The 27,163-nt window shown below is 37.2% G+C and overlaps 1 protein-coding gene and 1 long non-coding RNA gene across 6 annotated transcripts in view; one reads left to right on the top strand and one right to left on the bottom strand.

Annotated features, from left to right (window-relative positions):
• Positions 1-1,988: 1,988 nt before the first annotated feature.
• GTF2H1 (general transcription factor IIH subunit 1) overlaps positions 1,989-27,163 on the bottom strand; it is a 36,545-nt gene continuing 11,370 nt past the window's right edge. For 3 of the 5 annotated variants that reach the window (XM_056802206.1, XM_056802205.1, XM_056802204.1), the window contains 14 exons: positions 21,355-21,526; positions 18,484-18,676; positions 17,589-17,754; positions 16,116-16,209; positions 14,349-14,498; positions 14,164-14,243; positions 10,232-10,362; positions 10,039-10,123; positions 9,063-9,151; positions 8,540-8,657; positions 7,368-7,458; positions 6,856-6,971; positions 4,256-4,348; positions 1,989-3,217 (listed from right to left, as the gene is read on the bottom strand). In XM_056802206.1, coding sequence (XP_056658184.1) covers positions 3,131-3,217; positions 4,256-4,348; positions 6,856-6,971; positions 7,368-7,458; positions 8,540-8,657; positions 9,063-9,151; positions 10,039-10,123; positions 10,232-10,362; positions 14,164-14,243; positions 14,349-14,498; positions 16,116-16,209; positions 17,589-17,754; positions 18,484-18,676; positions 21,355-21,508 — 1,647 coding nt within the window. In that variant the 5' untranslated portion in view covers positions 21,509-21,526 and the 3' untranslated portion in view covers positions 1,989-3,130. Of the gene's footprint in view, positions 3,218-4,255; positions 4,349-6,855; positions 6,972-7,367; positions 7,459-8,539; positions 8,658-9,062; positions 9,152-10,038; positions 10,124-10,231; positions 10,363-14,163; positions 14,244-14,348; positions 14,499-16,115; positions 16,210-17,588; positions 17,755-18,483; positions 18,677-21,354; positions 21,527-25,618; positions 25,814-27,163 lie in introns of all 5 variants that reach the window. The other 2 variants (XR_469326.3, XM_056802207.1) reach the window with 2 other exon arrangements.
• On the top strand, positions 3,190-7,043 carry LOC130455019 (uncharacterized). Its single transcript, XR_008912787.1, has 2 exons — positions 3,190-3,432; positions 6,868-7,043. It is a non-coding gene; the product is annotated as an uncharacterized LOC130455019 (long non-coding RNA).

Genomic DNA, 27,163 nt, shown 5'->3' with positions numbered 1-27,163 from the left:
CCCAGCTGTGTGACCCTGGGCAAGTCACTTAACCCCCATGGCTTAGCCCTTACCACTCTTCTGCCTTGGAGCCAATACACAGTATTGACTCCAAGATGGAAGGTAAGGGCTTAAAAAAAAATTTAGGTGTCTTTGGTGAATCTAACATCAGAGGGGTCTCGATGTGTGGCTGAACCCTGCACTGACCTCCTCCTATTCATGAGGAATTGGCCCCCTAGTGCTTAGATGCTGGAAACAACTGGAATTCAGTTAAGGTGAGATGCTAGGCTGTTTTTATTTATTTACTGCCTATTTAACAGTGGGCATTCTGAAGCTACGAGTGATCTTTTCCTCGTATGTTCTCCACTTAGGGTACTTAAGACTTCAGACACTCATTTACTGTTTATGATCCAACATGACTAACCATGTGTGAATGAAGTTTTGTGCAGCTAGGATGATCTCTGGATGAGTTTTATCAGATCCATTTAAGCCCCATTAAACTCATTAGGGTTTGAAATCTCTTGGCAAATACATCCTGCAAGTTCCCTTTACTTCTTGGGGTGGAATAATACTTTGGCCTTTGGTTAAAAGTTAATGGTGTCATTTCCTCATTATGCTGTAAGCTCAAGCATAGGGACTGTCCAATTTATCTTCCCCAAGGGCAGGAACTTGCTAATAAATGTATGCAGACATGCTTCCAGAGGACTAATGAGGACTCTCTCTCAGCAGAGAAGTGATGAAAAGGAAAAAAGTGAATTACTCGGTGAAGGAATTAATGTTAACATCTACCACACATTTGTCTTGAGGGTCTCCATGACCCTCCTCCCAACAGATCTCATTTTTTCCTCTCTCTCTCCCCATTCACATCCTTGGCTCTGTTGCACCGGTCTGACTGTATCATCCCTCCAGGAGCCCCTTCCCCCTTCTAGATCACATATATGCCCCAATTTGAAATTCCAGTCTCTTTACAGCCTGGACTCTTTGAACCTTCAGAGTCTCCTTACTCCTTATTCCTTTGCACACTTTCAAGTCTTTGGACACATGGGGCAATTTGCTGTCCTTTACACATAATATTCCATCTCCTGAACAAGGAATGCACTTTGATTCCACGCCTTTGAGACTCAGGGTGAGCACTACCCTTTCATGAAAGGCCTTTTCTCATCTTTCTAGCTTCTTGTGCCTTCTCTGAGGTTGCTCTGAACACTGGCTGTTATTAGAAAGAAGTTTACTGAAGCAAGGAATGTTTTATATTCTTGACTTTGTCTTTGTTTCTGCAATTAACAGTACATTGCCTGGTCCTAAGAAGCTTTAAACAACTCAACTGATCCAAGATGGCTAATGTGATATGACTTCTACATATGCGAATAAGACGGTAAGTTATTGGTTTTGAACAAAAATGGGCTAGAAAATATATCCTGCCCATGTCTGTGCCACATGTTCTAACACCCCCCTCCCCCCGCATCATCATATTCTCTACTTGTATCCTCATGAATGGCAAGTTCTTGGAGTGGATAACTGGGTCTACTTCTGGAATAATGAGTACCTACCCACCTCCCATATACAGAAGCACTTGGCGATTGCCTTAAGGACAGGATCTGTTTCTCAGTCAGATGGAGAGTGGCAAGAAGATAAAAAGGACCCCATTATCTAGCAATGTATGTGCCTTGTTCAAAATAGGTAACTGGCCTCTGCTGCTGGGTGCCAATGGCCATATTCCAAAGGATTACAGTTAGCCTCCCAAGTTGTACACATTGAAACTGAGTGAAATCCACAGAGACACCATTTGTTGGAACTTATATACTAAAAGGAAAAATGAAATCCCATATTGTCTCTTTGGAGTTTTGATCCCCTTTCCCTACTAATTCCTCTGTTCAAATACTGAATATAGCTTTCCCTTGCACCCAGATTATGAAATGCAATGTGACATTTGCTTCAAATTCAGTATATGAGCAACCCAACCCACTGCAAGACCAGACACGAACCACCAGACAATGAAAAAACACAGAATGTGTCAGTTAAATGGTATGTATAAAACGGGTTTACTTTTTTTGTATAATTTTTAATACAAGACAGCTAAGTCTTAGATAAACAGTGAGTTGATCCTATTAGGAACAAAATATGGCACAGATTCCAGATACAATATCATATCTAACTTCTTTTTGCATTCACACGCTTTCCACTCTATGCAATGATTATCGATTCGCCAAAAATAGTTTTAACAGTCAGGTAGAGACTGGAAAAAAACAGACTTGAGAAACTTTATTTCTCGAGGTGAAAATAAGTAAATGATTCTTATAGTTCTCTTCACTTGTAAGATCTTTAAACTCTTAAAAAAGCAGTTTGTTTCCCAAAGCACATGCCATCTTAAAAAAATCTCAGCAGTGCATATGTGCACTCAAACAAAAACATGCAGCTCCATTGTCTCTTGAAAAGATTTTGCATAAAAAATTCAAGACTTTCTGCAAAACTGTTCCCCTTGTGTCATTCCAGGACCCCAAACCACAAATAAGCGCTCAGTGCAATTCTATTGCTTCTCATTTCCGTAGGAAACACAGAGCAGAAGATGCCTCTGACCACAACTGTCTCCTGATGGTTAGAGCGACAGCTTCTCTCTGCTTTATTTAAAATACTCCTTTTTCAACCTGTTTCAGTAAAGTACAAACAGAATCCAGTAAAACGTGAGGATCCAGTGAAGGAAAAAAAACAAAAACAAACAAACAAAAAAAAAACAACATTAAATTTCTACCCTGTGCCATATACTTAAAAAAAAAAAAGGTTAGACAAATTTTTTTTTCAGATTTTATCAATTCACCCTTTTAAAAGTTACTTTTTATTTCTGAAAGCAGCTCTTAATGCAAATCAAAAGCAGTTCCTGAGTAACTGCAGTAAACAGTGTCTTTTTAAAATATATATATTTTTTTGCAATTCAGCTTGTTTTGGTTCTGCCTTAATTTACCTCCCAGTTTTCAAGTTTAACCACAGCTCCTTTCACTCCAGAATGTGCAAGTTCAATAGCGTCAGCTCCCAAGTCCAGTGGCTGCAGATGTCCCTGCAGCATCTTCTGGGTGAAGTGCGAGCTGCTCAGGGTGTGTTCCCACAACTGCTGCAGAAAGCATCCCAGGGACCAAAGCCTCCAATGCCCTGGGCTCCTTCACGTCTTCTTTAGCAAGCGCCTGGACTGCCATGTGTGGAGTTTATTGTAGGCTGTCTGCAACATCTCTTCTATGTGACTTATCAACTGTAAAACAGCCAAAAGACTTTGACAACACCCTGGAAGGTTGCAGTATCTCTGCTGACATACCATGACCTAAGCTCATTATTACCATTTCCTGGTGACACAATGTACTGCAAAGTGCTCTGAGAATAAGAATAAAGCCATACACAAGCATAAAAAGTCATTATACATTAGAGACAGCACATAGCTAAAGAAGATGATGGGCTTGATGCAGAAAAGTGAGTATATGAGTCACCATGTGGGGAATGCTAGAATTATGTTAAGTATCCAGAATTCCAGGTCAGGATCTTATGAGTTCACAGCTGCTTGAGGCATACTGAGACTGCTCTGCCTCTGGGCTGACTCCTGGTAGAGACACCCCTGAATTACTTGACACTAGTCCAGGGGTCTGGTTTAATTACCTTCAAGAGGTCACAGGGCACTATGGTGGCCCTAAGAGTTAGCCACAAACTGTGTATACAAATGTGTTTCTGTGGGAGAAATGATAATTTTCAAGTATGTCAGGGATTAGCCCCACACCAAGCATGTGCAGAGGGATAGGCCTGACTTAACTGTTTGTCTTATGATGCCTAATCATTTAGTGTTAGGACTTACTTCAGTCAAATCTGGAAGCCACTGGGGATTCCCCTATTGAAATTGCTGCTTTTAGGAAAAGTAAAGAAGTAGTTCTCTTACATCAGAAACTTTTCTGATTAAGAAGTGGCATGTTTATAGAGGCTCAAAAAGACAAAGGATAATATCCATCAGATTAAAATGAATGATTTTTTGAATGAATAAATCACTTGCCTCACTTGGGGGAATTGTTTATAAAGTCTTACCTTGGTCAGTGTCTTACATCACTTATTTGTCTATTTAGGCAATACTTTAAAGAAAATTTCACCATCTATACTCCTTAACCCATTATGTTTACACATATAATGGTAAATAATCTTGGCTAATTAAAAAACAAACAAATCAGAAAGTCTGTTCATCAATACAAAATAAAATACAATCTAAGTATTTTACTGCATGTAGAAAATGTTAAATCAGCTGTTTTCTTACATTTGTGCTTAAATACTGTCTCCGAATTTTTTCTTGGAATGGGCAGAGCTTAGTAGCTTGGAATCGTTCCAAATTATTCTTCATCCTTACTACCTGAAAAATATGAGCAAATGCATAATAAGATGCAGTGTTGCACAGAGACTGTAGAACTGGTTTCTTAAACACAATGACCTGGTCTAAGCTTGCCTCTGATACATACTAGGTGCAACACTTCCACTTACTGAAATCACCCTGTTATGACAACTTTTTATTTATATTTATCTCTTTATGAGTATGTGTTGTTTCCCTCAAGAGAATATAAGTCCCTTACAAGCAGGGATTGTTTGGCACAGAGTAGGCACCTCATGGTAAAATGGTTACTGAATAAATGAAGAACTTGGTTTCTCCCTAAATAACAGAACTCAAAGAAATAATTGACTGATCATGGGCAAATAATTTGGTTGTCTATAGGTGAATGCTCCTGTAGGACTTTGATCTTAGTTCTGCAATTCTTGCCCATGGTCTATGCCAGTGATGGTGAACCTTTTAGAGACCAAGAACCCAAACTGCAACCCCAGGCAGTAGAAAGGAAGCGCTTCCAATGGGCTGCTGGGGCAGAGGGGCAAGTGATGGGAGAAATGTCCTTAGGTGCACATTGGGAGGGGGAAGGGAGTAGCCCCCTCTGGCATGTGTGGTATAGGTTTGCCAACACAGATCTAGGCTATCCAGATCATTTATCCTTTGTAATTCATTCAAAGCGGCTTCCCTGACACTCCTATCTTTGTGGAGCTACAGAGGTAAAAGTGCCACATCTGCCCCTAACAGGACAGTTTCTTTAAGAATTCTAGAGAGCCTGCAATATGCTCTTCAGGTGTGGGTAATGACTGTTCAGCTCAACAAGTCTCAAGAGACTTTAAGGCACAGTTTGGACCCTGGCTCTAAGAAAGCTACCAATTCCTCTTTCAAAAGAAGAAACTATTGTTAAATATTAAGTAGCTTTCCTCTTTCTTTTCCATCATCCAATCTCTTGATATAGATTAAGTTTCTATTCTGTATCACTATACTCCTTTTCTTGGATTTCTTTCTTTCTTTAAAAACCCTTACCTTCTGTCTTGGAGTCAATTCTGTGTATTGGTTCCAAGGCAGAAGAGCAGTAAGGGCTAGGCAATGGGGGTCAAGTGACTTGCCCAGAGTCACACAGCTGGGAAGTGTCTGAGGCCAGATTTGAACTTAGGACCCCCCATCTCTAGGCCTGGCTCTCAATCCACTGAGCTCCCTTTCTTTGGATTTCTTGAAAGACTTTCCCCATCTTTTTCAAGGTACATTTCATTTTCCTGACAAGTTGAAAAGAATTCCTCTAGCCTTTCCACCATCACATCTTGGAAAGACACCAACTTATACTTTGTGCATAATGACACAAACACAATTAGAGGGCATTCTGTGCTGGTCACTTCAAAACTCTTGTTACTCTCCATTAATTCCAACAGTGAGTTGCAGTCTTTTCCATTTGGGACCTCCTAGTTAATTGCTGGTATAGATCATGCATCACACTCAGCTCAGCTCTTTTGGATAACTGCTTTTCCCACCTCCCATCCTCTATGCACACAGCTCCAAGAGCTGATGGATAATCTGAAAACACAGATCTAAGGGCTAAGAATGTAACAAAGACTCCTTCAACTCTTAGGTCACAACAAACTCATTTTGCATTAAAGCCCATCACAATCTGGTTTCAGCTTATGACTTTCCCAGGTTTTATGGCACATAATGCTCCTTTGAAGACTGAAGCTACAAACTAGAGTTGTTGTTTGTTGGACTTGAATTCCACCTCTTGATGCCGAGAGCATGACCCCTACACTTTCATTTTATAGAATCATTAGCACTGACCTCTGAATCACCAGCACTGAGCTCTGTTTAGATGCTCCCCCCAGAGGCCTCCTAACCACTCTAGACACTAGTGCCTCTCTACACTTTTGCACTTATAGAAGAACAGAGCTCCTCAAGAGCAGAGATGGCATCAATTTTGTCTCTGTAATCCCAGTGCCTTTCATGTCACCCACCTCTTAGCAGGCACTGAATAGATGGTTATGGAATGAAGGAGTCCCTTTTTCTGGCTAGCTATAAGCAGATTCCTGCCCAGTCTGTGTGCCAATAGAAACACACAGCACCTGTCTTATAAGCAAAGGTTTCACAAAGGACAATGCTAACTCGCAAGGCTCCCTTCCTAAGTGCTGGATCCTCTCTTCCTCATGTTTTCTCATGCTTTCTCCTGCTCTTTTCTATTTGAAAGCTCCAAAGGACAGGGAGCCAGGAATCCTTTATGTTTTATAGTCACCCAGCAACTGAGAATGCTGGACACACTAACAAATGCTTAATAAATCGGATTAAAACAACAGACTTTTTGGGACAACTGCACCCCGGAGTCTCTACCTTTGGAGATTCATTTTCTCTTTCCCAAAGCAAGTTGAAGTTAACATATTTGATGAATTGTGTCTTTAGTATCAAGTTACCCACCCTAATGTTCTAATCAGCTTAAGTTTGAGTGTATTTCTGACCCTGGATCACCATGTCCTGAGCCATGTCACCTTAGCAATCCAGTCTGATGGGAATTTCTCTGTTCTTACCTTTTCTTCTAGGAATGGTGTGTTAACTGGAAAACAGGACCAGAAATGCCTCAGCAGCTCTCCCACAGCCACATACAAGTGTTTGAGTTCTGACTGAATGTCACTTGGCACCATCTCTGCAAAAAAAGGAAAACGTTTTTGAAATCCAAGCCCCCTGCCTGCTCCATATATTAAATCCTTGAGATTGACCACTTTGGACCCATACTCTAATACATGTACAATCACTCCCTTGAGAGCTTAACAAATCTTCAGAGATTAAAATCTCTCTGACAAACTAGATAACAATTTTGCCCATTATTTATAAGTAAATAAGTGAATAAATAAGTATAAACACTCCACTCATTTTAATAAGCTTAAATTTGGGCCAGTTAAAAATCAGTGTTAAACAGATTATGACAGTTTAAGAAAACAAAGTTCTTATATAAATGAACAAGGTCATATTTGCTTTTAAAAAGTAAATGTTATCTGTCCTCCCTACTCCCTTTCATCTAAGATGAACCTGTGACACATACGGTTTATGGCTTGCTGTGGTCCTCCCTGCATAAGTGCTCCTCCAGGGGATAGGGCCGTGATGGTACTACTTGCAGCACCACTTGAAAGAACCTGGAGAAACAAAACAAAAACTTCTCCTTTAGAATTTTTAGTTACTTCAGATTTAGCAAAATGTATACATAAAAGTTAAATTTTTAATTCAGAAGTACAGGTAAGAGTAGTCAAGACCTATTTACAATCATCTCAAGGATGAAAAAGGACTTTCATATCCTAATCTTTCAAAGAGGAACCAGGCTTCTCGTTCCAGTTAATGTTTGAGGATGGGCATCGATTCCTTGGCCTAAGACCAAATAGAGAATTCCTGAAATACTAGAGTGGTCATTGGGGACTTAAAGAACCATAGAACACTGCTATTTAAATGGGATCTTTCTTATGGATTAAGTGAAATTATTTTGCCCAATTATTTCACATATTTTTTTCCCTGACAAAGTAGAATGATCAACAGTGAATGAAAGAGACTAGCTAGCAAACAGACTGTATTTTGTTCTCTTGATGACAACTAAAAAAGTGCAACTGATTAAAATAGAAATTCAATAATTTATTTATTTAAAATTCCAAAGCATGGCAAATGAAGATAATTAAAGGCAAAAAATTTTGAAACTATATCGTTCAGGGGCAGTGAAGTAGCTCAGTGAATAGAGAACTAGGTATAGAGATAGGAGATCCTAGGTTCAAATCTGACCTCAGACACATCCTAGTTTTGTGACATTGGGTAAATCACTCAATCTCAATTACTTAGAGCCCTTACTGTTCTTCTGCGTTGGAACCAATACTTAGTAAGTAAAAGAAAGAAAATATATTCTCCACTCTGTTAGTATCTACATTCAAAGACATTCAAAGTTGGGAAATTTCCAGTCTAATTTTTCCACCAAGATTGTATGTATGTATTTTTGAATGTATATTTCTTATGTATGCATGCCAGAATATGAACAGCCTCAAAAATTGTTTGAAATAGGTAACTTCTAATGTCCCTTCCTGTTCCTGTTCTAGGATCCTACGATGCTCTTCAAAATAAGAGCAATAAATAGAAAAAGCATGAATTTAGCAGAGATAATGGCAGTATTAAGTTCCATCAAAAATGATAGTTTTCTAAGTTAAAAAAAAAAAAGGTTTACCCTCTGAAGTTACTTACCTGAGTTAGTTTGGGTGTGTAAGTTTCCATCTCTTGCTTAATACTCTGAAAAGAATTGATAATATCCTGACTTGTTGCATACTGGAGGGACTGAATTGGTGTTGGACCGTGATAATACCTGAAGATTGAAGATGAAAGAAAAAGTTAATATAAATCAATCTAAAATGTTTTGTCTTTCAACCATCTCAAAAGTTACCATATTTTTTTTGACATTGCATAAATGAGACACTTCAGTAAATCTATTCTCCAAAATGTATTCAAGAAGGAAACAAATTTATGGAGAATTTATTCACTGAACCTTCAGATCACAAGATTTAAACTGTGGGTTCTGAACTGTAATCATTTAAGATTTGTGAAATCTTGCAAGGGACATTTTGATAAAAGTAGATAGAACATGTGAATAATAGTTACTGGCCAAAATATGGAAGCCATTCTAGAAAGACTTCAGGGTAGAATTACTTTGCACAAACTGGTTTATAAAATATTCACACTTGCATGTATTTTAACTGGAAATTGAACTCACCTATCTGACTTCTTTAGGCTTAGTGCAATAGTTTTTATGTTGTTATTTTTCCCCAAGTCTTCATATTCAATGGATTCCTGTAACTTCACCTGAAATTTATGAATTGTTATTAGTAACATATTAATAATATAAGCAATATTTATAAATATTAATGGCATTATTTGCTAAGAGATACCTGAAATAACTTGGTAAACATGAGAAAAAAATTTCAGATACTCTTTCTCTACATTTATCTTTTAATATACCAAAAAGAAGTACTACCTGAAGTATAAGATTCACGAGAACACATTTTATAGCATTAAATGTATTTCAGAAAAGAACCAAGAGGTATTTAGAAAGCAGTGTTTCCTTGTCTTCCTGTTCAGTTATCACATGCTTCTCTTGCTCAAGGAGAAAGATCACAATGACTCTAATATTTTTAGGACAAAATGTGAATGCCTCAGGATAACATCAAGACCCTCCATTTAGGGGTCTTATCTTCTTTTTCAATTTGTAAAATTTCATTTAATTATTTTAGAATTTTTCTATAATTACATGATTAATGTTCTTTCCCTCCCCTCCTCCCACCCCTCTCCCGTAGCCAATGAGCAAATATATTGGGTTTTACATGTGCCATTGATCAAGACCTATTTCCATATTCAAGGGGTCTTATCTTGACAAGGTACTTATTTATTTGTAGGCACCACTAATTTTCATAAATTCATTTTTGCCTGGTGTTATGTAAAAAATTATAATTATATCCAAGAGTTGCCAAACACCAAGGATTCTTTTTGTCTTTATTTTTTCCTTCAGGATTTCTAATCCTGTATAGATAATAACCTTTACTGGTTTATAATTTCTTCATCAATAAAAAGAAGTTGTGAGACTAGTCTCTTTCAGCTTCAAATTCTATGAGTGGCAAGGAAGGAGAGTCTACTGAATAAAAGGGGTAATAAAGGAAGATAATGTGCCATCAAGTAACAGTTCCACCTCTTACCCTTTTGACTGGTGGCTGAAAGAAGTCTGAATCCCGAGAATTCCCATCTGTGCTGTTGTTCTCATTGTGATCATGTTGTGCTTCTCTTAAAAGAGAAAGAAAAGATATTTTTAAAAAAGCACAGGGTGAGAGAAAACATGGAATTAACTTAAAAATTCCAACTACTTCTCTTCTGCATGCATTAATACTTAACTGTTTCCTGAGACCTGCTGCCAGGACCATGGCACTATGATGGTTAAATCTCTTGATGATTGCGGCATTGCTGTTCTCCTTTATGGATTTCGAAGAGTTGGAAGTAGATGGCACAGGGGAAACTCCATAGCCCTGTGAAGAACAATATGAAGTTGTAAAATAGGAAATACCTAAAAATAGTTTTCCTCCAAACTTTTAAATAAGGCTGCTTCTAATAAAATATAATAGCTAATTTAACACACACTTATTTGAAAGACCATTGTTGAGTAACTGACCTTTAAAAATTCCCCAAATAAATTACTAAATTCTTAGGTATAAAAGTGTTAAGCATATTACCTACCAAGACTCACAGTGAAGGTATGGCATAAAAGACATTAAGTAAATGAAACTGTAGGACCAGAAAAAGAGGTGGGGTGGAAATATAGGGAAGGTGAGGGATTAAGATCAAGTGCTACACTATTATCCATGAAATATTTAAAAACAAAGCAAAACCCAAACATAAAACCAAACCTCTCTCCCCAAACCCAAATATAGCCCTGCAAGAAAAACCACTTGCATAGTTTAAGTTTTTTTTTTTTGCATCAGAACCCTTCTGATGTCTAAAAATTTATACACCATCCTTCCTCTAATGATGATAGCTGTAGTATTAGGATGTATTAACTGCTAAAATTATTGAATACTGACTAAAATGCAGAATGACAAAGAAAAGAGGTCCTGTGGCATAGTGCACAGAAAGCTAACTTCAGAGTCAGAAAAACCTGGACTTACTCCTACAAAGGGACCCCAGACAAGTCACCATCTCTGAGTGGCCCAGGTCTAAGATTAAGAGTTGAAGAGCTTCAGCACATGGAGTTTAAATTCTCTATGTTAATGGAATAATTGTTTCTCTTACTAGAAATCAACAGTAATGCTTCTACATAGATATGAGAAGAATAACAGAATGATTATCTGCTTGAAGCAAAGAATTCCAACCTCAGATATGTTTAGTAACAATTTCCTAGACCTTCAGGCATCTGGAAATTTGAAATCCCTTTGCCAAGTTAGGAACTATTGCTTTAGTGCAGCATGAATAGTCAGTCTATCTAGGATTTTCAGAAAAACAGGAACAAGAATCACATTTAAAAGAATCTGAAGAATTGTGATCTGAAGCAAGAGATCAAGGTCTCCCATTACCACAGATCTGAGGTATTAAAATATCCAAGTAGTGATGTATGTAGTGTATATTTTAAATGTTAAGAAATTATGACATAATTCCCATTTAAACTTACATATTGGGGGCAGGTGGGTAGCTCAGTGGATTGAGAGCCAGGCCTAGAGATGGGGGAGGTCCTAGGTTCAAATCTGGCCTCAGACACTTCCCAGCTATGTGACCCTGGGCAAGTCACCTGACCCCCATTGCCTAGTCCTTACCATTCTTCCGCTTTGGAACCAATACACAGTATTGACTCCAAGACAGAAGGTAAGGGTTTAAAAATAAATAAACTTACATATCAACAAAAATTTTAGATTTTAAATTGAACAAATTTAATCAGAATTATTCCATTAACAAAAGAGACAGTTCTATTTATTTCTACTCCTTAAGAATGTCAAATCTAATTTATAACATTAGACACTAGATGTTAGGTAAACAATTTCTCACATATACCACCACATTAAGAATTCAAACTCTGACTAGTGTCATCTACAGGTATTACAAGGTAATCACAAGTGTGGAGAGATTTCATTGTTTCTATTATAAAAACTACATCATTTAAAAAACTACATTCTAATCTAGAATTAGATTGGATGGATGTCCTAAATGTATTATGGAATATTCTTTTACACTTTCCAGGAAATGAGGGTTTCAAATAATAGGAGAAGAGATCAAATTGATGGAAATTAGGACACTGCTGATCATAGGTCCAGAAAATCATAATCCTCAGGAAATAAGATCTATCTACCTTCATGACTCCTCATAGCTTGTTGAGGGCTTTAGTCTATCATCTGGGAAGGAGTCTGAATCAGCCTGGAGAAGCTTCATCACGACAAAGTTGGTTGAAGGAAACAAATGTATGGAGAATTTATTCACTGAACCTTCAGATCACAAGATTTAAACTGTGGGTTCTGAACTGTAATCATTTAAGATTTGTGAAATCTTGCAAGGGAAATTTTGGTAAAAGTAGATAGAACATGTGAATAATAGTTACTGGCCAAAATATGGAAGCCATTCTAGAAAGACTTCAGGGTAGATATTTCATAGTATCTTTCTTGTTTTACACTCTTCCTTAATTTCACCCCTCCTCACACAACAAGTCAGAAGTGACTTCTTTACTTTCTGTGTACCCTCATGGAAAGCTTCCCTACTCATGTATTTGTACACTCTGTATATCTGTATATCTGAGTGTGTCATCTTACTGATTAGCAGAAACTAGGTTATTTATCATTATATCTTCCTTAGCACTAAGCACAGATCACTGCATGACAGGGCATTGAGGAAATATTTGTTAAAATGAATTGAGAATTATAGAGTGGAAAGTACATACTATTTTGTCACTGGATTTTGGTGACACATGAGATCATAGGTTCTTAACCTTTTCTAATTTTATTTTTAAAATTGTTTTTCAAGTGAAAAAAATTTTTTTGAGTTCCAAATTCTCTCCTTTTGCCATTCATTGGGACAAGGCAAGCAATATAACATTAATTACATGTGTAAAATCATACAAAACAGATTTCTGTATTAGAATTACTGCAGAAAACAAAAAGCAAGACAATGAAGAAAGTGAAAAAATTATACTTCATTTTCTACTCAAAGTTTATCAGTTCTATTTGGAGGTGGACAGCATTTTCCAGAATGGGTCCTTTAGAATTGTCTTGGATCATGACATTGATCAGAATAACCAAGTCTTTCAAAGTTGATCATTGTTACAATATTGATTTTGTTGTGTACAATGTTCTTTTGGTTCTGCTCACTTAAATCTGTATCAATTCATATAAATCTCTCCCACTTTTTTTGAAACCATCCCCTTCATCATTTCCTATAGCATGGCAGTATTCCATTACAATCATACACCACGATTTGTTTAGTCATTCTTTACCTTATGAGTATCCCCTCAAATTCCAATTCTTTGCCAGCACAAAAAAGAGCTGCTATAAATATTTTTGTGTATAAGAGCCCACTTCCTTTTTCTTTGATTGTGTTTGGGGAACAGAGACCTAGTAATGGCACTGCAAGGTCAAAGGGCAAGCAAAGTTTTATGTTTCTTGGGCACAGTTCTAATTGTCCTCCAGAATTCTTAATCTTTGTGTCATGGACTCCTTGATCATTGTAGTGAAGCTTAATATTACTGTCATTTAGAAGAACAGTAGATATAGTAACAGAAATACTATATACAATGATCAACTGTGAAGGACTAAACAAGGTCCCAAGATAATGCAAAGAGACTCATGATAAAAAATGGTATCCAAAGCCAAAGACAGAACTGTAGGAAACTGTTGCAGATCAAAGCATGTCATCATTCACTTTATTTTTTTCATGAGTTTTTAAAATTGTATGTGTGATATACATCTTTTGTATGGGGAATATGGAAATAAGTATTGTATGAAAAGTACTAGTATAAACTATAACAGACCATTTACCAATGGGGTGGGGGAGTCTGTGTGTAGAGACAGGGAGAGAATCTGAATAAAAAAACTATCAAAAATTATTTCTATGGTATTAAAAAAAGTAGTAAAATAAAAAAAATACTGGTTTGTTGTTGAAACAAAGACAGCTGAAAGAAATGCTAAATTTCAATTAGCAGTTAGTAGATATTAAGGATTAATTCCCATTGAAGCCCAGACCCCATAATATCTATCTGTGGACCCTGAGGCTAAGAATTTCTGCCGTAGGTTGCTTAAAAACTGTAAATTTGAGATCCCTTTCTTCCCTATTAAAAGTCTTCCACTTCTCCTTACCTCATCTAATGATTTATCCTCCAGTGCTGTCAAATCTAGTAGGGGGTTTTTCACTCCTAGAGATACCATTGTTTTTAAACCTAGAAAATGAAACAAAACTCAACTTTGAGTCAATTCACACTATTTTAGGAAAATATCCCTTAATGAAAACCAGAATGCTGACAGTGATAACAAAGATCACTCACCCTTTTCATCCATTTTGGCACATTCTGCAAAGAGATCTTTTGACCCTGTGTTAAGTCGATCCCTATGAAAATAATGGGATTGAAAAAATCTTGTCCAGAACTCTTTTTCTGTCATGTTATGTGGAACATTTTCTGCATATTTCATTTTTACTGTGGGAAAACATAGAACAGATAATGCTATATAATTTAAAAAGCTGTAGAGAATCTAGACACCAGTTAAAAGCAAAACAAATCAAAACAAATTTCCATTATTTAAAACTCTCAAAGGAAACTCAAACAAAGCTATGCGTAATTAGCCTGAAGAATAACAGATTTAAGGTGGATAGGATGTTTTTAAAAATACATGAAAGGTCATAATGTGGAAGAGGGACTATATTTATTTGATGTGGCCCCAAAGAGGAGAATTAGGGAATTCTGCAAAAGGTAATTTAATTCAACAAGCAGTATATGCTGTACTAAATGATGATAACACTTAAGAACAGAAGCACAAGTTTTTGCCATCAGGGGAGGAAAGGCATTGGGGGGGGGGGGGTAAGGAAAGGGAACAATTTAGACACACAAATAAATGTAAATGAAGATAAAGTAATTAGTAATTTTTTTTTTTGGAGGGGGAGGAAGGAAAAACAGTAACAACTAGAAGAATTAGGAAGATTTTTTAAAGGAAACTAGAAGTCCTTGGAGGCCAATGCACAGGAGGAGAGCATTTTAGGTTTGGGAGACAGCATATACAGAAATGGGAGACAGAATATCTCATGTGGCAAACAGTGAGAAGACTAATTTGGCTGCAGTAGAGGTTATGTAAGAGACAGTAATGGTCAATCAATTTGAAAAGACAGGTTGTCAAGGGTGTAACATAGTTAGGCCTGTGCCATAGGGACAGGTGAGACGTGAGGAGGAGAGTGAGTTCCATCAGGACACTACTGTGATATTACTGGCTAAGAGGTGGGTGAACTTGGTTGGCTGAAGAGCTTGTGCAGAGAAGGGAACACAAGCGACAGATTTTGAGGAGACAGAACTGACTGGACCTGGCAACTGACAGATGCCTGGCCATTGCTGGCAGGCAAAGAAGGCAAAGGATGCTTTCTGGAAGATAGGACCTTGGAGACTTGGAGAATGGTAGTGACCTGGACAGAAATAGGAACTGAGGGGGTGAGTCTGGAGAAATATGAGCTATTTGGACATGAGTTTCAATGAGACACCCATGTGGCTAAGTCTAGGAGGCAGATTAGATGATAACCTGGCATGCAGGAGAGATCAAGGCTAGGTACATATTCAGGTTTCATTTGATTAAACAAGAGAGTTGAGATTAAGAAAGATCTGAGATAGAACCCTGGTATATCCCCAAAGAGATGGCAAAATTATAAAGGAGCCTGAGTATGAATAGTCTGGTAGGTAGGTGGTACCTGAAAATATGCAATTTCATCTAACTATGAGACCATGAATGAGATTAATTACGTTGAATCTAGTCACAAGCAGTGGATAATGAAGCGAACAAAATCAATGTGAATATAAAATTCTTGATGAAACAAAATTTTGATTATGTGGTTCACTCTATGAATCTAAAAATAAAAATGATTCTCATTAGTCTTTCAGAGAAACCTAATCTGATCAAATTAAGTTTAGTTATAAGATAAATTCTGAAAAGGAATGACAAGAAAGGCTCTTTAATCAATAAAATAACAGCAAGAATTGGAAGCCAGCTTTCAAGATGTATTGCATCACAAACACATGTGCATGCATTCAATATTGGAAATATTAACTTCTTACCTGCTGGGTAGGTCCTAAATATGGACTCAATGATATCAGAGGTTAAATTATACCTTAGGCCATTACAGCCATCTGTCTGAGGGCGGACATCAGCCTATGAGAAAGAACACAAACAGAAGTCAATCAGAGTGAGACAAGAAGGATGACCCTTGAGGGCTAACCACAGAATGAATGTTGTCTATTTCCTCCCTGGGCTTTTTCTTTTTTTACTAAGCCAGGGCTCCAAAGGTCTGGTTTTCTATACCCAATAGACAACCTCTGAAAAATTTTACTTCTAATGTAGCAAAAAGAGTAAGTGCAAGAATGCCAAAGGACTGACAACTGGTAGATGTTTTAAGAAAGGTGGTGGTATGGTCCTCAGATAAAAGAAAATCCTAATTAATATTCCTTTTATAAATATCTAATGAATGTTAATGGATACATTTTAAGAATTAAACATATTATCTCCTCTGCTAAATTTTATCTTATTTTTGAATCCATTTCTGTATCTGTGTGATTTGTAGACAATAGGTCCTCAAATTGTTGAGTTTAAGTAAGATCTCAGTAACTGCTCTCATGGTAGACTAATTAGGCCTAACAAAGTACCTTCCACATAGAAAGTATTCAATAATGTGTAAAATGAATGTTATTTTGGTTCAAAGAGGACAGCATAATATTTCCAATTCAACAATGGCAACTGTTTTTTTTCCCCTGCTGGGCATTATCTTTTCCTAGGAATATTACCTGCTTTCAAAATGAGATAGTCATTATTTAACTTTGTTTAAAAACAACAACCAAAAAACCCCCATGACTTTTTTTTTTAGCTAGGCCCATGATTTCTCTCATTCAGAGAACTCCTAGGGGAAGAATTTCCCTCTAGCAATGAGGACCAGCCACCTACAGTCTAAAACGGTTGCCAAGGGGCCCTGTGAGAACAAGTGACTTTTTGAGACTCTTAAAACTATGTATGTCAGAAGTGAGTCTGAACTCATGTAAGTCCTAATGATTTTGATATCAGCTCTATCCACTATGCTCTTCTACCTCTCAATATTGTTATGCATTTTAATTTAGATAACTACAAAAATGCATGAGAAGACAGAACTCTCAGGATAGGTGAGGTCATCAATTAAAACAAAGGGGAAAACAAGGATTGGTTAGTAGGCTAATATTGAAAATAAATAAACTGCTTTGCTTAAAGCTCAGATAGCTTCAGAACTAGATTTACTCACTCAGAATTTAGTCAAAAAGACAATAAAGCAAAAAAGGCAAAAACAGAAGTTAAAATAAGTATGCTTAATCTACAATGTTATTTTAAGGGACTGAGAACACAAGATATAGAATTTAAAATTCAATGTAATATTTGACTCTTACTAGAAAACACCAAAGCTCTGGTGGAAGAACTGGCATAAGCATTACAAACTTCTTTATATTATCAGACATATAATGTCTAATTTCTCTTTCTTTAGAAGTCTGAGGATAAGACAGGTCACATACCAGAAATGCTGCAGAAATGCCCACATCTTGCTTGTGATTGGATGCTGCAGGGCTATCCACAGTATTCATGCTTAAACGATTGGCCCAAAATTCCTCAGCACTGATCACCTGACTCACCACCAGGTCTTTATAAAGCTGAAACAAAACAGGATCCTCTTGCAGCATTCTGGTGATAGAATGTATTAAATAAAAATTGAACTATCTAGAATAATGTATCATTTAGCTTCAAGTTTCAAAAGCAAGTAGTATCAAAACACATAATCTTGAACCGATATTAAATGTAAACACTATAAGCCTTTTCATTTCTTCTTTAATAATCATATAGAAAGCATTTTAGAGGGATATACTTGGGCAGGAGGTAGGTATGGTAATAAAAGAGCACTATTGCTTTGAATGGTGTGAGGGGGAGAAATTTTCAGCAATGTCTTATAGTAATTATTTTACCCAGGAATATTTTGACCGTTGTTGAAACACTGAGTTTTATGTGTTCTGATTGTCTGAAGAAGTACACAGTAAGGTTTAATTTAAACTCAAACCGTAAGAAAATCTCTCCCAATTTCCACTCTTATTTCTGTAGTTTAGGTCTCGCAAAACACTCTATAAGATTAGACATGCTGACATTTTCTCTTGATATCTAAGAGGACACTCATCTTCCCCCTTTACTTTTCAAAATTAATTTCTATTTCCTTTATTGTTAGGATTAAATGGGAGCATACCCAAATGTAATCTGAAAAATTAAAGTTTTTTTTTTAAACTAGTAAAAGGCATTACTTATCCCTACAGTGGGCAACTCCATATATAGCAAAAGTAGGGATAACAAAAGTATAGTTGAAAAGAAACAAAAAGTCAGTGTTGGCCTTGGAAGATCATGCTCTGGCTTCTCCCTGTCCTTCACCTGTTTTTCTCTTCCAGTTCTTTATTGGCTTTCCTCTTGAATTTGGGTAGCAACTGCTGAAGAAGATCTTTCACAGCATCTCGCTCCTTTATAGCTGTGCTTTCATTGGAAAAATGGAAATTAGTAGTGTCTCCTGCATGTAGCACCAGCTGAAGCTGGATTTTAGCTTTTCCTTCTGGACTGATTTTCTGGCCTAAAAACAAACATGAGGTTAATTAGAGTTAATTAGTGTTCGTTAGCTGTCACAGGACTTCAGATAATAGACTATGCCTATTTCTTCCCAAGATCAGGGTCATGCTAAGGAGTTCAGTAGCCCTGCTCCCTTCCTATGGTGACAAGGAACCTTGATCAACTCGAGAGATACCTTTAAACAAAGCCCACAAACAAGCCACTGCTTCAACATGTGAAGAAATGCAAGCTCCCAAGCAGCGTCTTTCTTGTTTTTGAGGGGCAAAAACTCCCTCTGAAAACTTCTCATCTATGTGTCTATATCAAGGCTACACTGAGTTCTAGGATCAGATACATCATATTAAGCAGAATATTTTCTTTTAAAATCATTCACAAAGCCAAACCCATCATGAAAAGTTTAGATTTTTTTATGTTAACAGAGAAATAGTAGCCTTGGAGAATGAAGAGCTTTCATAGCAACTTCCCAGCCCTTCTTTAGAAACCAAGACTTTTTTCTTTATTTAAACAATTTTATTTTTTGTTATGATATATTAATAGAATTTTCACATATACAAATTCCTTTTATATTCAACTGAAGAATTGTCAACTTAAGGCTTTTAGTCAGCTTGCATTTTTGGTGGGCTCAAAATCTGGCTATATCTGCAATGAGTGTTAAGATATCTCTCTAAAAACTTTATGTGAAATTAATCTTGCTAGATATATAACTGAAGGGCACCACATAAAAGAGGAGACTAACCAACAACTTTTATTTAAAACGGACATACTACCACCACCACCTATATATCAAGTGGTTCAAGTTCTGTCCCTAACAAATAGTAATTCTCAGTATTTGAGGTAGTCCTTCAAGACTAAAAGTTAGGGACAAACTAGATCTGTGTTGCTCTAGTTAGTCTCTGAAAGGAATCTCTCATGTGGATGAAATAAGATTCAGTTGGCCTCCCCCTTCCCCACTCAACATGACCAGGAGAGTGACTGATTTTTATTATATTTCAGGTCTTTCACTGACTACCTGGCAAAAGCCTAATTAGTGATCCTGCCTCTAGTCTCTACTTACCTGGTAGCTTCATCAGCTTCAGGGATTTATCATGTTTGTGTAGATGAAGCAAAAATCCAACCAAAGCCTTTCTCCTAAGATTTAGTGACACACCACCAATTGCCTACTAGACATTTCAAACTTCTCTCTTGGCACACAGCAAGTCAAAAAACACTTATTAAATATATTGTGCTAACCTATGGGGATACAAAGAAAGCCAAAAGACCTCCTTGCTCTCAAGGAGCTCATAGACAGTTAATAAGTACATTTTCATTTATGCAAGGGAGTCTTGACTAGGGAGTCACGCATATGTAGAGAATATTTCTAACATTCTAAGAATATTGAATGTTAAGAAGTTGTGGAACAGTTGGCTATATCTGGAGTTGTGTTCCTTAAATCTTGACCTCTACTGGAAATTCACTTAAAAATAATAACAAAAATCCCCTTACCTTCTGTCTTAGAATCAATTCTTAGTATCAGTTCTAAGGCAGAAGGGCGGTAAGGGCTAGGTAACAGGTTAAGTGACTCAACTGGGGTCACATAGCTAGGAAGAGTCTGAGGCCAGATTTGAACTCAGGATTGCCCATCTATAGGCCTGGTTCTCTCTATCCACTGCATTACTAGTTGCCCCTGGGAATTCACTTGTAGCAATTCAGTTTTTCTACTTTTCTAAGTATTTTCTATATCTCAGATTTTCTATTTTGATGTATTAACTCATCAATATAGTATTATGTTATACATGCCATAGCAATAGAGAATAGTTGCTCCTTGTGAATCAGAACAGTCCTAAGCTATAATTCTGCTAAGGGTTTACTTGTCTGTTCAGTTATGAACCTCACACAAGTTGAGACCAGTGGAGCTTTACTTTCTAAGTAAAGATTCAAATTCCAGTTAGAACCAAAATAGAACAATTTGGCAAATGTTGCTAAAAACACAATGTAACAAATTTCCTGTCAATTCGCAAAGTTCTATATTTACTCTGATTTTTAAATTTTCAAAACTAAACTTACAAACTTGGGGGTAAGCAAAAAGATTTTAAATGGCTTTATAGCTAAATAAAACATGGAACACTCTTATACCCTACTTTAAAAAGACAAACGAAAACCCCCCAAAATTCCAAACCCATGCAAAGTATTTCACGATTTCCTAAAGCTGTTGGCCAAATAGCCATATAGGTCACATAAACAGAGCACATGGACAGAGAAACTGGACCAGTGATTGCATTAATATAGGTAAGTTTTAGATGAGGAAATTCCCATTATCCAATGTGGCCTGGCACTTCTCTATAACTTATGGTCTGAGGGAGCTGTCTAGCACACCAAGAGGTCATGGAGGCAACTTATAAAGGAGTTGGGAGTGGAACCGAGGTCTCCTTGGCTCCAAGGTTAGTTCTTTTCACACTTCCATGCTGCCTCTCAAATAGATCACAGTAATTTGAAATGTATTTATAAATATAACCTCCAACTGTTCCTATAGCTTTTATAACTTGTTTGTCATAGATCCTCTGGGAAGTCTGGTGAAGCTTGGGGATCTCTTCTCAGAATCCATGTTTTTAAATGCATAAAATAAAATACAAAGGAGACATTTTATTGAAATTCAGTTGTCAAAATATTAAAAAACCAAATTTCTGCTTGAGATGATTGACTTACATTTAATGTCCGCATACATATGGCTGATTGTAAATCTGTCTTTGCCTTCAGGTGCCCAAGCGATCCTTTCTGCCATGAGGTACAGGGCTCCATCCTGCTTCTTTTGACGTACCTTCTTTACAATCAGTAAAACTTCTTCTGATGAAGTTGCCATGCTGACTATAAGGTACGGCTGGAGAAAAATGAAAATACAGTTGCCTGCTTAGGTCCGACTCTCAACAAGGTACAAAAATGTTGCCTCATGTAGGAGTTAACATTTAAGACATAATATTCTAGCATTCTAAGGAAAGCTTCTGTTCTCTTTGGTTTCTGTAGCAGTTTTTAATTTTAAAAGCAGGTATCTATTTTTTCAACTTAATGATATTAACCAGTACAGTACAGTTCATATATAGTATGACTCTCAGGCTATAATTCATTTTATTTTAAAACCTTCACCTTTTGCCTTAGAATGGATACTATCAGTTCTCTGGCAGAAGAATGGTAAGCTTTAGGAAATTAGGGTTAAATGACTTGCCCAGGGTCACATAGCTAAGAAGTGTCTTGAGGTCACATGTGAATCCAGGACCTCCCATCTTTAGGCCTGGCTCTCTATCCACTGAGCCATATAACTGCTTCTAGGCTGTAATTTTAATAGTATACTTTTTAATCATAAGACTGGGCATAGGAATCAATGACAGTTATCTTTAATTCACTATATATAAAATCCATTTGGGTTTTAAGATTATAAATTAAAATAAAAAAAAAATTTTTTTTTCTAAAACCCTTGCCTTCCGTCTTGGAGTCAGTACTGTGTATTGGCTCCAAGGCAGAAGAGTGGTAAGGGCTAGGCAAGGGGGGTCAAGTGACTTGCCCAGGGTCACACAGCTGGGAAGTGTCTGAGGCCGGATTTGAACCTAGGACTTCCCATCTCTAGGCCTGGCTCTCAATCCACTGAGCTACCCAGCTGCCCCCAAATTAAAATAATTTAAAAAATAGCATGACCAATCTACCTCTGCTTTTTTCCATCTGCATCATTTCCAGAGATACTTTATTTTTATATATTTTCTGTATGCCATTACTTATGGTAGCTGAGAACTCCACAGCCAATCCCCAAACATTGGGCATTTTGGTGGTTTCCTGGCTTTTCCTTTTTGTTATTATGTATAATATTGCTACAAACACTCCTATACAGTTTAAAAAAATAAAATTACTTCCTACTATGCCTATAAAAACATTAGCTAGTTTTAATTCATTTTTTAAAACTGTTACCGTCTGTTTTAGAATAATTCTAAAGATCAGTTCCAAGGACAGGAGAGCAGTTAAAAAATTTTTTATGGCATAATCATAATTATTCAAAGTAAACAACTATACCCTTGAATTTGCATTTTGATTGGGAAGTAAATTCTTTTTCTATTTTTCTCATTGATTACAATGAAAATATAATTTGACCACATGTTGATCACTACACTGACACAATCTGAGCTAAGAGGGGAGATCTCTCAGTCCAATTGTCCATTTTATTAATAAGGAAAATATATAAAAAAAAATTAAAAACAAAAAAACAAAATGTGCCCAGTGCCACAGATTGTTAGAGGTAAAGGTGAGACTGTAATTCAGGTTTCCTAAATTCAGCCCCCAAGTCCATTTTCCCCTACTGTTTCAACCTGTTGCTTATACTGCAATGATTGAATTTTTCAAGTGGTAATATTTCTTAATATTAAATTAACTTAAATTTAGTTAACCTCTCAAGAAAATCTAAAATGGCTAGTAGCCTTCCTTCCACAATCCAAACAGGCAGGAACAAGGTCGGGCTGGACAAGAAGAGCTAGAATTCCTATGGTGTACCTCTTCCATACCCCTTGTCATCTCATCACTCAGTCCCTCCCCCTGGACATCCCAAGACATCTTTGGTAAATAACCATTGAGAAAAGTGGATTTAAGAGACTACCAACTCCTCTTATTACTTTACCACAGGAAGATGGGGGTCTTAAGGAGGCAAACAGGCCACCATACTTTCTAACAAGGCTCCTGAGCACATTTTGAATCAGGGTTCAGCACAGCTGCTCAGCCATGCCCTTAATCCAGTTAGGATCTAAACAAGAGGCAGGAGCCAACCCAGTTTCATATCTTGGAGGAGAAACTTCACAATTCAAAATGAATTTCCCACAATATAGTTTTGTGCTATATTTCCAAACAAAACTTCTTTTGATACAAGGTCTCAAATCCTTATTTCAGGGATACTCTTCCACCTTATCTTTTAATGATTAAATCTCCTTAACTATTTTATTTGATTTTAGTTGGAATTTCTTAACAAGCTTTGTATATTTCAAGTTAGCTTCCTCCTCAGTAAGACTGCTTAGTTAGTCTGTATGCCAGAACCCCAGAGCCAGCAGTTGTAGTTTCCCTAGTACTCTACTCAGTCTTCTCAGACTGTAAACTTCAGACAGCAGGGCTTGGGGGATGACCGCCTTTTAACCTCCTAGTACCTGGTAGTTTCTGAATGTAGCTATTGGATGTTTCTGGAACTGTGGCCCAGGAGTTATTTTTACCCCTCCCCCCCCACCCCCCATCCCATGCTTGGCTCTAATACTGCAACATATTAGCTTCTCAGCTGTAAGATCAGGACTGTCACTGAAGCCCTTCTAAAACACTCCCTGGGGATATGCTTTTCCTTAGAAAGTATCTGTATCCTGCCTCTATCTATTCCCACATATGAACAAAGAGTAGAAAAGCTCCTAAGGACCAGAATTCTAGGAATATCTTAAGATTCATTGAAATTGGGGGGCAGCTGGGTGGCTCAGTGGATTGAGAGCCAGGCCTCGAGATGGGAGGTCCTAGGTTCAAATCCGGCCTCAGACACTTCCCAGCTGTGTGACCCTGGGCAAGTCACTTGACCCTCATTGCCTAGCCCTTACCACTCTTCTGCCTTGGAGCCAATACACAGTATTGATTCCAAGACGGAAGGTTAAAAAAAAAAGATTCATCGAAAGCTCTATAACCTGTAACATGTAAGAAAGAAATTTAGGGGATTTAGTCATCTCATGTTCCTATTAACACAGAACCCTTTGATTACATGAGACTGTTAATAGGCAAATGCTCATATAAGCAGGTCTAGTACTGAGTTACACTGCTCTCTTTCCCCCTAAAAGCAAAAGAAGTGAAATGTTTAAACCACCACTCAATTCATACTGGATCACTAAAAAAAATTAAGAATATTTTCCCATGGTTACACAATTCATATTCTTTCCTCTCCCCCCTCCCTGAGCTGATAAGCAATTCCACTGGGTTACACATGTACATACATCATTTTACACTGTGCTGGGTGGACATCGGGGAAGAAGTTGGGGCAATGCATAATGCCTATCTATTCTGATGCTCCTTATAGTCTAGTAGGGAAGAATAAAACCTTTAAGCAACAATATGGACTATATAATAGTAAGAGAACTACAGAGTGATGTATACTTCTGGAACACTGGGAAGTGTGCAAGCAGTGTGGAGGCTGTAAGATAAGTCTTATCTAAGGTAGAAGGGAAATAAAATCCAGGATATATTCAGGCTGGCTGGGATAACAGAATCATAACTCAGATGAGAGAGAACAAGAGGATGGGGCCAATCACAGAAACCAAACAAACAAAAATCAGTCATATTGAGCAGAGGGTTACAATCTATTCCAGTGGAGAGTAATCTTATCAATGAAATCACAGACCTTTGAATTTTGAAATATAGGGAGAAGCCACTGAAAGCTTCCTAGTGATATTTTGGTCCCAGTTTTTTCTACCATTAACTAGCTGTCAGCCATCACCTTCACTTCTAAGGTTTGTGTCAATAACTGGGAAATAATGGGACTGGACCAGATGATTTCTGTGGCTCACTGTTATAATTCTAAAAGCTTAATAACCTTAAGATCAAAGCTATTCAATAAGAAGATTAGTATAAAAGCATTGTGAAGGACTAGAAGTAATAAACATCAGAGACAGAAAGACTAAATAGGAAACTGTTTTGGTAATTAGTCTAAGGGAGAGACAGACAATGAGGGCTTGAACTTGAGTAGTATTGGGAAGGGAAACATGAGGGGTAGATACTGTGGAGAGAAATGAGGGAACTCAGTGTATATGGGAGTGAAGAATCAGAGATTTATGCTTTGAACTTGGACACCTGGGAAGGCTGTGGCACCACTAATTTAAAACAAATTATAAAGTAGAAATTGTAAAAAATAGACTTGAATACAGGACTACAATCCCCATGAGCCTTTGCTCCACTCCCCCAGAATGCCTTGTAATCTCACCTGGTCTGAGATTGAGAGGGTATTTTAAGTTGATTCAAAGGCTTTTGAGGAGTCTCTCTGTCTCTTGGACTTCCGCTTTGGGGCAGGCGTGGCTTTTTTTCATAATGTAGGTGAGGTTGTGTCTAGGCGACTCTATGGCCTGGACACGTGTTTCTTATGCTGTATTTTCTTTAATCCTTAATCTTCAATAAACCTCTAAAAAAAATATAATACTCCTTGCAGAGAGAAACTAATTTCAGATGCCTCAGTCTCCCCAGTCTCCCCTAAATTTTAATCTTTACAAAATAGATTATAAGGATAAATTGGATAAGCTGAATTTGAGGTATGAGCTGGTTACTTTGGTGACTGGAGATATTAATCTGGAGCAGTTTGGGAATAACAACAGGGCTACTGATGTAGGTAACATCTAGATATTTAATAGCTGAGGCTATGGGAATGGTTGAGATCACCAGGTGAGAGTGTATATAGAGAGAAGAAATCAGAAAACAGAAGAACCTGGGGGTTCAGCAATTAATGGGTTAGGAAGAAAAATGAGCTTACAAATAATTAGATCAAAACCAAAAGGCATTTATTTATTGTATGCCTATGTGCAAGATACTGCCTTTCTCTTTACCTATCAGAAATCCGGAAAAAAAGAGTTTCATTAAGAGTGGGTGATAGGGGGCAGCTGGGTAGCTCAGTGGATTGAGAGCCAGGCCTAGAGATGGGAGGTCCTAGGTTTAAATCTGGCCTCAGACACTTCCTAGCTATGTGACCCTGGGCAAGTCACTTAATTCCAATTACCTATCCCTTACCACTCTTTTCCCTTGAAACCAATAGATAGTATTGATTCTAATGCAGAAGGTAAGGTTAAAAAAAAAAAAGAGTGGGTGATCAATAATGTCAAACATGTCAGTCACATCTACGAGGTTAAAAAAAAGGTCTCACTGGAATCGTAGAAAATTTCAGTCTCAGATTACAAGAGATTGAGGAGGATTAAATAGTGAGAAAACATTAGAAATATGTAGGCCACCCTTTTGAAAAAAAAAAATTTTAAATAAAAAATCTGATTTCTTTCCTCTCCTTCCTCCCCATTAAAAAGGAAAATCAAAACCCTTGTAAATAAATTGAACAAAAGATAATATAGCTGTGGCATTTAAAAGAGTGGATGCCATAAACTGTAGGAGTTAAAATGGTTGAGGTTGTAAACTGTAGTGAGTAAAATAGTGGAAGATATAAATTGTAGTAGATACAAGAGTGGGTGAGTAAATTGTGACTGCAGAAAATATGTTTTCACTAGTGTCTTGTTTTAAAATCAATATTTACAGTGGTCGCCAGGGAAATATTCCCAATTAAGAATATACCCAAGTCAACTGGGTTTTATAGAGAATTTAATTAATAATACAACGAGGAATAAAAGAAAGAGAGAGAGAGAGAAAGGAAATAAATGAGAAAAGAATAGGCCAGCCCAGGGCAGCCCTGGCCAACCCAGGCCTAAGCCTTTAAGAGAAAAGATCAGCCAGTCCTTAATCACTCACCACAAGATCTGCCCAAGCAAGGATTCTA

The sequence above is a fragment of the Monodelphis domestica genome, chromosome 6 (assembly GCF_027887165.1).
Source record: "Monodelphis domestica isolate mMonDom1 chromosome 6, mMonDom1.pri, whole genome shotgun sequence".
Lineage (NCBI taxonomy): Eukaryota > Metazoa > Chordata > Mammalia > Didelphimorphia > Didelphidae > Monodelphis > Monodelphis domestica.
Note: the sequence above shows the minus strand (reverse complement) of the source record. Positions and strands in the feature narration are given on the sequence as shown.